The 13745-nt window shown below is 43.6% G+C and overlaps 1 protein-coding gene and 1 pseudogene across 2 annotated transcripts in view; one reads left to right on the forward strand and one right to left on the reverse strand.

Annotated features, from left to right (window-relative positions):
- Positions 1 to 5062, reverse strand: LOC310779617 (E3 ubiquitin-protein ligase TRIM21-like; annotated as a pseudogene). Its single transcript has 4 exons — positions 5033 to 5062; positions 1479 to 1586; positions 762 to 821; positions 1 to 600 (listed from the first exon to the last, which is right to left on the reverse strand). The product of its transcript is annotated as an E3 ubiquitin-protein ligase TRIM21-like (transcript).
- Positions 5063 to 7137: 2075 nt separating this feature from the next.
- Positions 7138 to 13745, forward strand: part of tmem102 (transmembrane protein 102) — a 37213-nt gene continuing 30605 nt past the window's right edge. The window contains 2 exon segments of the mRNA XM_083640129.1: positions 7138 to 7247; positions 8825 to 9033. Coding sequence (XP_083496255.1) covers positions 8832 to 9033 — 202 coding nt within the window. The 5' untranslated portion in view covers positions 7138 to 7247; positions 8825 to 8831.

A 13745-nucleotide genomic window follows, 5' to 3' on the forward strand; every position in this document is an offset into this window, starting at 1 on the left:
CTAATCAGTGTGATTGACAGGAGAGATGATCAGAGGGGAGAGGGGACCAAAGTATGGGTAGAGTTTCTCAGTGAAGGTGCAGCCAGTAAAGGAGTAGATAAGAGCTGCAGTATCTACATCATAAAAGGAGACCAGACCCTCCTCATAATCCACAAACACCCCCACCTTCTGAGCCTTCGTCTTCAGAGAGAGGAGGACAGTAGGGCCAGCAAGAGCTTCGTACTCATTTCCATTCCTCAACCATATAGTCCAGTAGCCATTCTCTGGGGTCAGTGTGAAGTCTCCCTTCCTGTTGATCGACCCTCTGGCCACTCCTAAATCCCACTCAGTATTCCCTTAAACTTGAACCTCGTAGTAAAACCTTCCTGAAGAGAAGCTCTGCTTTCCTAAGACACAGGAACACACAGAAAATCTCTCTGGGTTGCCTGGGAGATTCTTCTTTACATCACCATCTTTCACTTGTTTCCCATCATCATACAGGATGAGATATGCATCTGCTGTTTCAGGATCCAGAGTCACATCCACTGCATACTGCTGGACCCTCTTCAGCTCAACATCAGCATACAGCCTTTTCATCTTTTTGATGAGAGTCTCCTCCAGCTGAGCCACAGCTCTCACAGTCCCCTCATATGTTGAGTGATGGAAACTGACGTCTGTCCAGTCCTTGGTGTGTGGAGAAGTGTTCAGGGATGGGAAGCTTTGGAGGAGGTGGAGGTGGTGCTTGAGAGCTGCTCCACCTCAGCGGTTCTCTTCATCAGCTCAGAGATCTCCTGTTCCAGCTCTTTGATTAAGCCTTCAGCCTGTTTCTCTGTTGTTTTCTGCTTCTCTTGGAGCATCTCAATGAGCTCAGCCTGGCCTCTCTCCACAGACTGTATCAGAACAGTGAAGACCTGCACACTGTGTGCTATCTCTCTGTCTGCATCTTCCTTGCTGAGCTCTACTGACTGTTTGATCTCCTGAATCTTCAATCTTCTCTCCTGGATCATCTGCCGAATTTCAGCCTCCGTCTTCCCAAGCTCAGCCTTCTTTCCTTCACATTCTTCCTCCAGAGGGACAATGTCATGTGACTTGTGGTATAAAACACTGCAGAGGGGACATACACACATCTGGTCCGTCTTGCAGAACAGCTGGAGCAGTCCATCATGCTCTTTACACATCCTGTCTTCCAGGTCCCCCACAGGATCGATCAGATTATGTGTTTTGAGGCGTTTGATTCTCTGATGAGGCTCCAAGTGAGTCTCACAGTAGGAGAAAAGACACACCAGGCAGGAATTCAGGGCCTTCCGTTTGGTCCCAGTGCAGACGTCACAGGGAACTTCTCCTGGTTTGGCACGTTGTTGGTCTGGGCAGCTGTTGGCTTGCATCAGAGTTGACTTCCTGAACTGAGCAGCCATCTCAGATATGAAAGTGTTGACCCGCAGCAGAGGTCTTCTGTCAAAAACCTCTTTACACATGGGACACTGGCATGGGGCATGAACATCCCAGTGTTGTGTGATACAGCTCATGCAGAAGTTGTGTCCACATGGTGTGGAGACTGGATCAGTGAACACATCCAGACAGATGGAGCACAGAAACTGATCTTCAGACTGTAACACATCATTCTTGAATATTCATTCTCATAGGCTATTGAAACATATCAAAGATAGATTATTGGAATATTACCAAAAGTAATTTTGAGTTATGTAGTTAATTTGCACTTAGTTTAAAACGTCATTTGACAAGTAGCCTATATCAGTGCAAAATGAAAACTGAAACATCCCATCTGGATGATCCAGCTCAATATGTGTCACTGCTCTCTGTTTAAACAGTCAATCTGCTGTAGGCCTACTCACCTGTGTATGTCTAACTGACTGCTGTATTGTTGAGAGGCCAGATGAACTTTATCTTTAAATTAAGGAATTAAAGAGATTTATCGGTGGCCGGCCCGGCGGTCACTCGGAGTTTCACTTCAGGAATATGATGTCGAAACATGTGCGCTCCTGCTGCTTCGTCTTCTTCTTCTTTAGATTTGATTGGCGGTTGGCAAAGAGCTTAGAGGGGCATTACCACCACCTACCTACCGAGTTCTAGTAGTTTCGCAATGCATTTATACATCTCATATCTAGATAGAATACCACAGAATGACTCTGCAGACCTGGATGTTAGGACTTCCGGCTCTTACCTTATTTATACCTTATTTCAAGCATTTAACCAAAATCCCCATACAAAAATACCATTGACTTTTACACGTATCAAGAACCAGGAAGTGGGTAAGCCTACAAAAATAGACTACGGCTACGTCATCCCTGCGGTGTTGTTTAGATAGCTTGATTACATTTTCACACCTGACTTAAATGTAGGCTAGCCTATTTCATTTCTGTGTCCGTAGTATGGATTGGTGATGATTTGCATTTACAGTATATACACTTCTCTGACAAATATTAATTGGATCTACCCAAATGCAACATAGTCACTTGTTAGCGCCAGGTGGGAAGCCCCATCATCACATTCGTTTTTTTTTGCCAAGGGTTGAGGGAGGGAGCCATATTCACCAGCTGTGATGTGAAAGAAGGAAGGATGGCCTGTCTCTTTGAGCCAGCTCAATGCTGAACGTCTTCACGGCCTACAGCATTTGATCTTCTAAATGGCAGAACACAAAGGACTTCATTACCAGTGGCCTCCCTTGAGCCGAGGCCGTGTTCCAACTGCTCCGTATTCAAATTGAAAGCTGAATCCATTCAAGCACTAATTCCCCTTCCGGACTGTAGGCCCGCGAACAAGTGCGCAGGCGAGGGACCTTTAGAAAATAGCTTTATAAATCTCCGGGTCAATTTGCCGGCGTCGGCGCAATAAGCCAAGGCTGTGCTCAGAAGAGATGGCGCTACATTGACCAAACGCGCTACCAACGACCCCGATCATGACTCGAAATCCCTCATTAGAACAGACTAGAGTAAGCTAATGGGAGGGTTCCCCCATGCCAGGGCCAAGCAAACACACGGCAAAGAAAGTTTAGAAACCCCGGTCGCAAGTCTTAATATGGACTTGTGAAATAGAGACTCTGGAGACGCACATCTGAAAGTTTTTCACGGAGTCGGACACATATTTTAGCGCCGTTGTCGCCTTCGCTGCCACGTGCGAAATGCTCGAGAGGGAAAGCGTCTGATTCTCACACCAGGGTCTTATTTTAGCGTTTCTTTCTCTCCTCTAGCTGACATCTAGATGTGTGGCAGGCAGCGCAATTCTCTCCTGTTTCTCATCATCTGAGGCTTCCGCGTTAAAATCCATTAGCTGGAACGTGGTCCGAGTACATGAAAGGGGGAGAAACGAACGAGCTACAGGCCCGGCCCGTGTCTGGGCCTTAATCTTCTTTCCCTCTTCTATAACTTCCCAGGTAACTCAGGTGAAGCTACATCGTCCTCATGTAGCTACTGGCTCCGCTAGTCCGCTTCGTGTGAATAGCACTCGGGTAACTCAGGTGAAGCTACATCATGATCATCCACATGTACCGTCTCCGCTAGTCCGCTTACTGTGAATAGAACCCGGTTTTTCCTTTTACATCCACCTTCCATGCCACTCGTTTGATCTAGCCTCATACTGTAATCCACACACCATAAAGCAGGAGTGTGTTCAGTGAACCTGCTGGCAGGCAGAGGGTCTGAATGGGGCTTTGGTCTGTATTGTTGTGGGTGGCAGAAAGACAGAGAAGAGCCGCAGATCCTAACGGTAGATATTGTTAATTGTATCTCCGGGGACTTTGCCAGCACTTCACAAGCCTCCTCCCCTCCTTTATTTCTCCACTCCAGAATCTATTATTTACTCTACATTTTCTCTCTCTCACTCTCTCGGTGTGTTTCTTACCTGGCAGATGGATTTAATTACATCAGCTTTTTCTGCAAGGCCACTCTCTCCGTTTGAGGGTGCTGGGGTCGAAGGTCAGGTGCACGTCGTCGGTGGGAGAGACATCAGTCATGGACAAGCTGGGGGATGAGAGCCTGGCTGCTTGGTTGGCTTCACCGGATCCTCTCCTGATGAGATGAACGGGATGAAACGCTCTGGCCATGCCATCTTACAGCCTATTACCCAGAGCTTCCTCCCTCTCTTCCACAATAAGAGAGAGAGAGAGAGTGAGACACACCAGCCTGCTCGCCAGAATAAAAGGTCGCATTGTACATTTCTGCAATCCACGCCGCGGATACATAGAATAATTTCCGAACCAAAAATATGTTGCATATCATGTTAAATAGATAAGTTGATAAACGTCTTACCTCAGCACACCTCCAGCGATCGAGGGTCTGAATCAGAAGTCAGCATTTCCGGTTTTTGCCATCAGCAATCCTGTGGCGAAATCTGATTGGCTTGGCTGTTACGAAAGTCCAGCTCGCCGTCTGTGGTTGGTCAATTCATATGTCTGTCACAAACTGGTGCACAAACGTTGAATGTCACGTATCTGTGATTTGTAGAAGCGTAAACTGCCAAGGGAGTGACCGATGGACTGACTGACTGACTGACTGACTGACTGACTGACCGACCGCCCGACCGACAGACTGTCTGCATGGCTGACTTCTCCAGATCCTCTCCTGATGAGAAAGACTGGAATGAAACGCATTGCCCATGCCATCTTACACCATTATCAAGGGGCTTCTTCCCTCTCTTTCACACCAAGAGACGCACGCATGCATGACACCCACCTCAGCACCACCAAATCCTCTCCCAGGGGCATCCATCAGGGCTGCGGCGGCTTGCACAGTTCAATGACTGTAATGGCTGTTCAGCATGGTCCCCCCCCCCCACCCACCCACCTCTTCCACACAACCACCTCCTCCCCACTGCTGACCTTTTCAAGCCACTTAAGTGATGGTCACCGCTATCACACTCTCAGATAGATTATTCCCTCACTTCGATGGACAGCGAGGGGCGCCTTGCTAACCGCCCAGCCGCACTGTCTATAGACCCCCTTTTCACGGCTTTATATCCAATCATCTCACTGCTGGGATGGCGGCCATGCATCAGTGGAGCAGGGGGGATGACACTCGGGGAAAGCTGCCATCCTTACCATATCAGCGTAACCGCTATCCACCGCCATCTCAGTGTAATGTAATGTCTAGGTATTGTCATTAGCCGGATGGGGAGATGGTAGCTGGTGGTGGCTGCGGTTGAAGCTAAATAGGGGTAATTAAAGAATGAGGTATTATGCAAATTGCAGCTAATTATGGAAAATAATGGCTCTATTTTTGCTGTGATGATAATTGCTAATTTCTTCTCATCCTTAAGACAGCTAAGGGAGCATTGGGATTTTCTTTCTTTCTTTTTTCTTTCTTTCTTTCTTTCTTTCTTTCTTTCTTTCTTTCTTTCTTTCTTTCTTTCTTTCTTTCTTTCTTTCTTTCCATCCTCCCTTCTCTTCCAATTTCTCCACCTGTATCACACCCTATCTACATTATTTGATCCCTTATCATTTGCTTTATTGATACAGCACTTTTAACAAAACTGTTACAAAGTGCTTAAACAAAGTAAAATGGATCATATAAAGAATAAAACAATAAAATAAAAACAAAAGATAAAATATAATTTCTCACATATGAACATTAATAGGCTAAATTAACATGAGTAGGCCTACATAAAGACAATAAACTGAATTAAATGTATAAATAAAATAATAAAAGTCAAGTCAGCAAGTAAAAAAAAAAGCATTCTTAGTTTGTTTAAAATAAGTAATCAATCAATCAATCAATCAATCAATCAATCAATCAATCAGTCAGTCAATCAATCAATCAATCAATCATGTATCTCCACAATGTCAACTTCTCAGGAACTAAGAAACACAGCCATGTTTTGATGACAATGCATTTTTGACATTATCCAGTGGGTTCTGAAAGGGTTGAATAAGCCCAACGGGTGTGAGAATGTCCTCAACCCATGGACCATGCAATCCAGTTACAGTGAAGAATTACAAGGTTCTCACTGGACAACAGCAACATTACCTGCACTGTCAGGCTGTCTGACTCTTCAGAGGAGATGTTCAAGGTAGCAGTAGCACCAGTTCCCGAGATAGATGATGCACGAAGGAATGGAGAGAATTGGTAATAGTTTATGTTTTTATTCTTCTCCTCTTCCTGGATAAAAAGGGGGCCAGGCCAGGGAGGAGAGGAAGAGTTAAAAGCTATAAGCGAGCTCTCGGTCTCTGAAGTGCCTGTGCTGTCACTTTGTCTTCTGAAGGCCACAGTACAGTTAGTATCATTCTCTCAACTTGCTCAGTAAGTCCTGATTGGTACACCATTATTGTGATATATATTCCACTTATTCCGCAGAATAAGCTGATGAATCAGGAGCTGCGTGACACCACACAGGAGTTTCTTCATCACCCTCATTGTGATTGCAATCTATGAGGTAGAAATGATCCATAAGCTAAGGAAGAGGTCTGATAGGCTACATTATGAGCAGGAATCCATAAATAGTGCAGGTCCATGGAGCGCCAGGGGGTCTGCAACAAAAATAATAGTTGAGTTTCAATATTATTTCACTAGATGTTATCGTAATGAGAGAATGTAGCCTATACGAATTACCATTTGCATAAGTTTGACTGCACCATTCCCACCTAGTAGCTACAGTAGGCTATACAGTAGCAATTCTTTACTAAAATACAATACATGCACAGGCTATCTATCTATCTATCTATCTATCTATCTATCTATCTATCTATCTATCTATCTATCTATCTATCTATCTATCTATCTATCTATCTTATCTGTCTGTCTGTCTGTCTCTCTGTCTGTCTGTCTGTCTGTCTGTCTGTCTGTCTGTCTGTCTGTCTGTCTGTCTGTCTGTCTGTCTGTCTGTCTGTCTGTCTGTCTGTCTATCTATCTATCTATCTATCTATCTATCTATCTATCTATCTATCTATCTATCTATCTATCTATCTATCTATCTATCTATCTATCTATCTATCTATCTATCTATCTATCTATCTATCTCTATCTGACACATAACTTCAAATGGGGTCGGGCCAGTGTGTTTATCTGTAGGATTCCTTGAGCATAACCTCGCACAAATCCGATTTGTAGTTTCGGAATGTGGGCGTAGGTAGCACATAAGACTACTAATCCCAGGATCCACTGAGTAGGACCATGTTTTCTGGGACCGTGTTGCCAGGGGGAAGGTGGCGCCTGGGACCTGTTGGAAATGACAGCTGAAGAAATCGGATTTCACCACAGGGATCAAAACAGTAAACCTAGAAGATAGCGAAGGAACGCCCTCGCATCATTGTGTAAAGGGTGTGTGCCTGTTTGTCATATTTGACCGCTTTAGCCTGTGGTAGCTAATGATGTCGCTGTGATTCGCTATGGGTAGCGAGCTAGCTGAGAGAGCCGTGCGTGCGTGTGTGTGTGTGTGTGTGTGGGGGGGGGGGGTTGCGCGTGAATGTGTGTCGCTGCACTTATCCTCACTGTCCCCACCTGTCATGTTAGCCAGGAAGCTAATTTGATGAGGCTAGGTTAGCTGGCTGATATTGGCTATTAACTGAAATGAGCTGTCTATGGGCGAGGCAGCCCACATCGACCTTATCAAGTCAAATGATCTGCAAATAAGATAACATTGGATATGTATACGACTAACGTGCATGCGGCTCAGACTAACTTGTTATCTTTTGTAGGAATCAACTCATCTTGTAAACGTAGCTAAAATTAGCCAATTAACGCTGACTGTCAGCCAGCCAGCAAGTCGAATAATTAGGCTAATAGCTTAGCAGCTAACAGTTAACGTCAGTAGCTGGCGAGCTGGCTAATTGACCTAGTTTTGTGGGGCAGGAGCCATGTTGACATTCCACTGACTAGACTGAGCTTTGTTTACATTTCACAAGCATTTATAGTTGTTGTTGTTGTTATTATTTTGTTTTATTGTTATTATTTTTAAATCTCATTACTTTTATAAAGTTTATAAAGAACACAAATGCTCAGTAAATGTATTATTGTGTAAATATTGGTCTCTTCTGAAGCAATTATGCTTGCACAACATGTACTTAATGGTTGCTAAGCAACACAAGCATGTGTGGTTATTGTTGGTTAAAGAATGATTTAGCTAATAATGTTCATGGTATATTGACCATTAGTGACACGTTGTGCTACTGAAATACTTGTTATACAGAGTCTCATTTTGGAAAAGAAAAAGGAGGAAAAAAAGGTCACAAGCGTCACATTGTCCACATTCGAGGGATCAGCCAAGCAGCATTTTGGTAAACAAACCACGTCACTGGGTGGCAACGGCAATGGAACCCTATGGAGCCCAAGTGGCGCGAGGTGTCAGTGTCTGCTCTAGCCGGCTTGACTCTGTTTACATTTTAAAGACTGCGACAGTTCACACAACTTTAACACGACATGCATATATTATACATCAAACTCTCGTGCGATTTCTGCTCTCACTCAGAATGTCAAAATATAAGTGATGTGATGTATAGTTTTTGAGATATTGACGTTTGTGTGACACAACTCATACTATTAACTGCCGCAGGGTTCAGCATTTCTGGGTGTCAAGTGACGTCACGCTGATTCGTCCTATTAAAATGTAATGTTAGTTGCTGTCATTATATCCCTTGACAGGTGGCTCCCAAAGCCAGAGGATACTGACTGAACACATGACAGGCATTGGGCAACATTGAAAATCATACGTCCAGACAGGTCAAACACAGGCCACCAGTTGATTCTAGTCCAGTGGAGTTAATATCAGCATTGTAACAGGTTAATTTGTCCCTTGGGAGATGCCTTTAGTTGACGTTAGACACAGAAAAGACTATTATGAAGACCATGAACATGTAGACTGACAAACCTAAAACCCTCTCCCGCTCTTCCTCACCCAGCAGGGTGATGGAGTCCCTGATGAGTGCGGTGACGCCGCGCTCCCCGGCCCCCGCCAAGAAGCCGTCGGAGGTGGACTTCCGGTCGGGGGCCACTCTGGAGCAGCTGTCGGCCCGGGTGTCCGAGCTGGTGCTCCTGGAGCAGGGCGAGTTCGGAGACCAGACCGCTTTGGAGGTGCACACCGCCAAGGATTTCATCTTCAACATGCTAGGTAGGTCTGCATCTTCAACATGCTAGGTAGGTCTGCGACACCTACAGGAGAAGGTAACTGACCCTCAGATTGATTCGCATGAGACCGTGGACTCACATCTGATAAGAATTAGCTCTAAGGAACCCCAGCTGAGCAGGTTTTTGTGTATAACTGTTTGTGGAGTAGCTGGTGTCCAATTAGTGATCCTTATATATTCTCCCATTGGCCTCATTGTCTCGTGAGTGAAATAAATGGTGGAATGAAATATTACATTCCTCATTTTGCAATAATATATTACCTTACCCTAATGTATTATATTCTTTGCAGTACTTTGTTTTTGTATTGTGTGAATGGTTTTATGTGCGTGTCTATGTATGTGAGCTCACTAAGACAAATCCCAATCAACTCTCTTGATCATGGCCAATAAATATTGAATCTTGCATGCGTCAGAATCACTCCAGTCACCAAGAGTGATGAATGTGCAGAAATTGGTCATGGATTGGTGGTGAGAAATATTTACAGTTTACAGAATGTTACTGTAGATAGATACTGACATAACATGATAACATGATAACTGACATAACATGATAAAAGGACAATGGAACTTCCCAAACAAAGCAAAATAAGGTTACAAATAAGATTGCAGCTAGAGACGGTTTTCACGGAATTGTGTTGCTAGGGAACAGTTTGGAACCTAGCTTGTGTCCTGTCAGTTATTGTACGAGCAAACACTGCCACAGAAGTAAGCTGGGGGCAATTTAGAATGACTATGTTGTCGAGTTGAAACAGTCTATTGTCGTGCATTTGTCTGGTGTGTCATGACTCATGACATGAGGTTGTTGAAGTATAATGAAAATAATGAAATATAAGAAATAACATATAAGGTGAACTGGAGAAACTGTATTCCTGAGGCAGAAAAGTTCCTGAGGCAGTTTTGCCACGTCTGAAGGATGCAGCATGCATACATTGTAAGCACTGCAATATAGTAACAAGTAATAGCTCAGGCAGTTGGTAATATAACTGTTATATTATTTCTTATTACTGTATTATTTATTATAACTATTACTGAGTATTATATATTATTATTATGTATTAGAACTATATTATCTATTATAACAGGTCTGGAAGTCATGAAGTCATTTTTAGGAGAAGGCCACTCATATGTAGGCTACTGCTACCGATAGTGTTTTTGTTTATTTGTTGGGTCAAGTGTAGTTTTAACTGAGGAAATCCACAACTTTCTTCTAAGGGCACAATGACCATTTCAAAACAGGGCATGCCAAACTGGCCATGTGGGTCCACAGCAAGGGCGTCGTTTTCGTATTGCAAGGTATGGCACCAACCATACCTTGGCTTCTAGCCAAATTTGAGAGCCAGACAGACAGACAGAGACACACACACACACACACACACACACACACACACACACACACACACACACACACACACACACACACACACACACACACACACACACACACACACACAGATAGATGGAGCAGAGAGAGAGACACACACAGACAGACAGACAGACAGAGGGAGAAGAGAGGGACAGACAGACAGACAGACAGAGAGACACACACACACACACACACACACACACACACACACACACACACACACACACACACACACACACAAAGACACAAAGACAGATAGAGGGAGAAGAGAGACAGACAGACAGACAGACAGACAGACAGACAGACAGACAGACAGACAGACAGTCAGAGGGAGACAGAGAGAGACACACACACAGACAGACAGAGGGTGTCTGTCTTTTTTTGGTTTTAATTTATTTTAACATTAGCTGGTTTTATGAGTTTTTAGGTTAGGTATTTTCTATGTGCACTTAATTTGTCCTGTCTTTGTACATGTTACTCGTTGTAAACAACCTGTCTGCCTTTTTATGTTCTATGTATAATGGACCACAATGGAAACAAGCCTTTGGCTTTCTTGTGTTTTATCCATTTGACCAACCGTAAAATGCACTTTTCCTTGATGTACTTACATTTTATTTTATTTTATTTATCCTTTATTTAACCAGGTTAAAAACCCATTGAGATCAATGATCTCTTTCACAAAGCTGACCTGGCCAAGAAGGCAGCACAACATGCAACAGTACATAGAAACATACAACAATACAGCAATACAATAATATAAAATGTGATTCTACAAATCTAGTTGCAAAGACATTGCATTGTGTCAATAAGGTATTCAATCAATCAATCAATCAATCAAAGGGAGACAGAGAGAGATGCACAGATCAGCTCCTAAAGTAGTGAAGGAGCATTAAGTAATAGGGGTGGGGGGAAAAATTGATACACCATAGTATCGCGATATTTTGCCTGACGATATTGTATCGATATTTGGACGCCAAGTATCGATATAATATATATATATATATATATATTTTTTTTTTTGCAGGCCATGCCATGCCAGGCCACCGGGCATCTGCCCGAAGTGCCCGATGTTGCAGTCCGCGCCTGCAGTGGCGTATTGAGTCCAGAGAAGCTTAATAATGTAGCCTACATTTTGGGCAAAAACATAACAAAACAAAAAAACACTGCATGTTTTACTTCCGGTGAGGTCAAGGAAAAGGTAGGAAAAGGAGTTAGACAATATATCGAAATATCGCAATATTCAATATATCGCAATATTCAATATATCGCAATATCAGCGATATCGCAATACTATCGTATCGTGACTCAAGTATCGTTTTAGTATCGTATCGTGGGCATCTGGTGATTCCCACTCCTATTAAGTAACCAGTGAGTTTTTTCCTGCTATCTGTTGCAATGGTGAAAACCTGTGCAGAGACTGTCTATATACCTGAAGTGTACGTTAAGGACATAGGCTACATGTAAGCTGTGACACTTATGTTGTGAATAATTCTGTTTGAACAGATCTTCTTGCTTACATATTCTACCAGTTATGTTGTTCGTTCAGCATAACGTACTTCCAGACGATCTTGCAAGTTCAATTGACTGATGGTTTAAATCATTTCAGAAGATGGTTTAGCTTATTATCCAGGGGCGGCTGGTGGATTTTGGTCTAGGGGGGCTGAGTGATATGGTTGAAATCAATATAATGATAATCATTAATTGTTTGTCATCACACAAAAAAGTGTGATGACACACATGAACACAGTGAGATCATGCGCATGAGATCACACACACACACACAATTGTTTTTTTTTGCCATGCATCTTGGCTGCCGGCCTACATCTGGCTCTGTCTGAAGGTCAGAAGGAAGGCTAACTGACTGACAACCCTGAGGACAAAGCATGACATCACTGATGACATCATTCACTGATGACGGACAATCAGTGATGTCATTCTGAGCATGCTCCGCAGTGAGAAATCTAGGGTCGCAGCCGTGCCATGGAACTCCGCGCCGTGGAACGCCACGACCAAAGATTGGGTAGATTTTCAGTGAAGGTGCAGCCAGTAAAGGAGTAGATAAGAGCTGCAGCATATCATGAAAGGAGACCAGACCCCCCCCCCCCCCCCATAATCCACAAACACACCCACCTTCTGAGGCTTCGTTTTCAGAGAGAGGGCCAGTAAGGGGTCAGTAGCAGCTCTGTACTCACAGCAGGGCCAGCAAGAGCTTCGTACTCATTTCCATTCATCAGAAATCCCTTTAACCTGAACCTCGTAGTAAAACCTTCCTGAACAGAAGCTCTGCATTCCTAAGACCGAGACAAAGGGAAAATCTCATGGGTAACTAGCATTGCTTTTGTTTTGTTTTTCATTATAAAAGTAAATCATTTTGCCAAGAAGAAGAAAGGTAAAGAGACATGAGGAGGCACTAGGCTTTTTTCCACCAACCGCGAGTTTGTCTGATTCTTCTCTCAATGGAGAGCTCCACTGAGAGAACAAATTCATCTTCAGATGTGCTTAAGACAAATCTGTGAAATAATCCTAAAATACAAACTTAAATATAACAGACCTAAAGAAAAAAGTATGTCTAAATTGATCTTAAATCACAATAAATCCTGAGAAAAATCCTGAGAGTCCTGAGAATGAATAGTCTAATCCAGTGATACTCAGCTTGTGGCCCAGGGGCCAGATGCGGCCCACGATAGGGTGTTGAGTGGCCCCCTGACCATTTTCTAACTAAGGTTAAATCAATTTTGACCGAGCTTCAGCTAAATTGTCAAATATCGCCCCCTCCTTGCCACCCAGACACTTATATGTACCGACGTACCGTACTTAACTAACTATCATGTGTGTACAAAGTCGACCAACTGACTGATCAGTTGGTCTGAGATGTTTGGTTGATTTCTTTTTTGGAGAGATCCTTTATTGATTTGTTTGGGGTTTATGATGGTTTACTGGCCCCTGGCCTTCTGTCATTTTGCAAAAGTGGCCCCTGGGCAAAGCAAGTTGAGTATCCCTGCTTTAATCTGTGTGATTGACAGGAGAGATGATCAGAGGGGAGTTTCTATCTTCAGGACCAAAGTATGGGTAGAGTTTCTCAGTGAAGCTGCAGCCAGTAAAGGAGTAGATAAGAGCTGCAGCATCTACGTCATAAAAAGAGAGCAGACCCTCCTCATAATCCACAAACACCCCCACCTTCTGAGGCTTCGTCTTCAGAGAGAGGGGGACAACGGGGTTAGCAAGAGCTTTATACTCATTTCCGTTCATCAACAATATAGTCCAGAAGCCATTCCCAGTGCTCAGTGTGAAGTCTCCCTTCCTGTTGATCGACCCACTGGCCACTCCTAAATC

This window comes from Poromitra crassiceps, assembly GCF_964638095.1.
Source record: "Poromitra crassiceps genome assembly, chromosome: 7".
NCBI lineage: Eukaryota > Metazoa > Chordata > Actinopteri > Beryciformes > Melamphaidae > Poromitra > Poromitra crassiceps.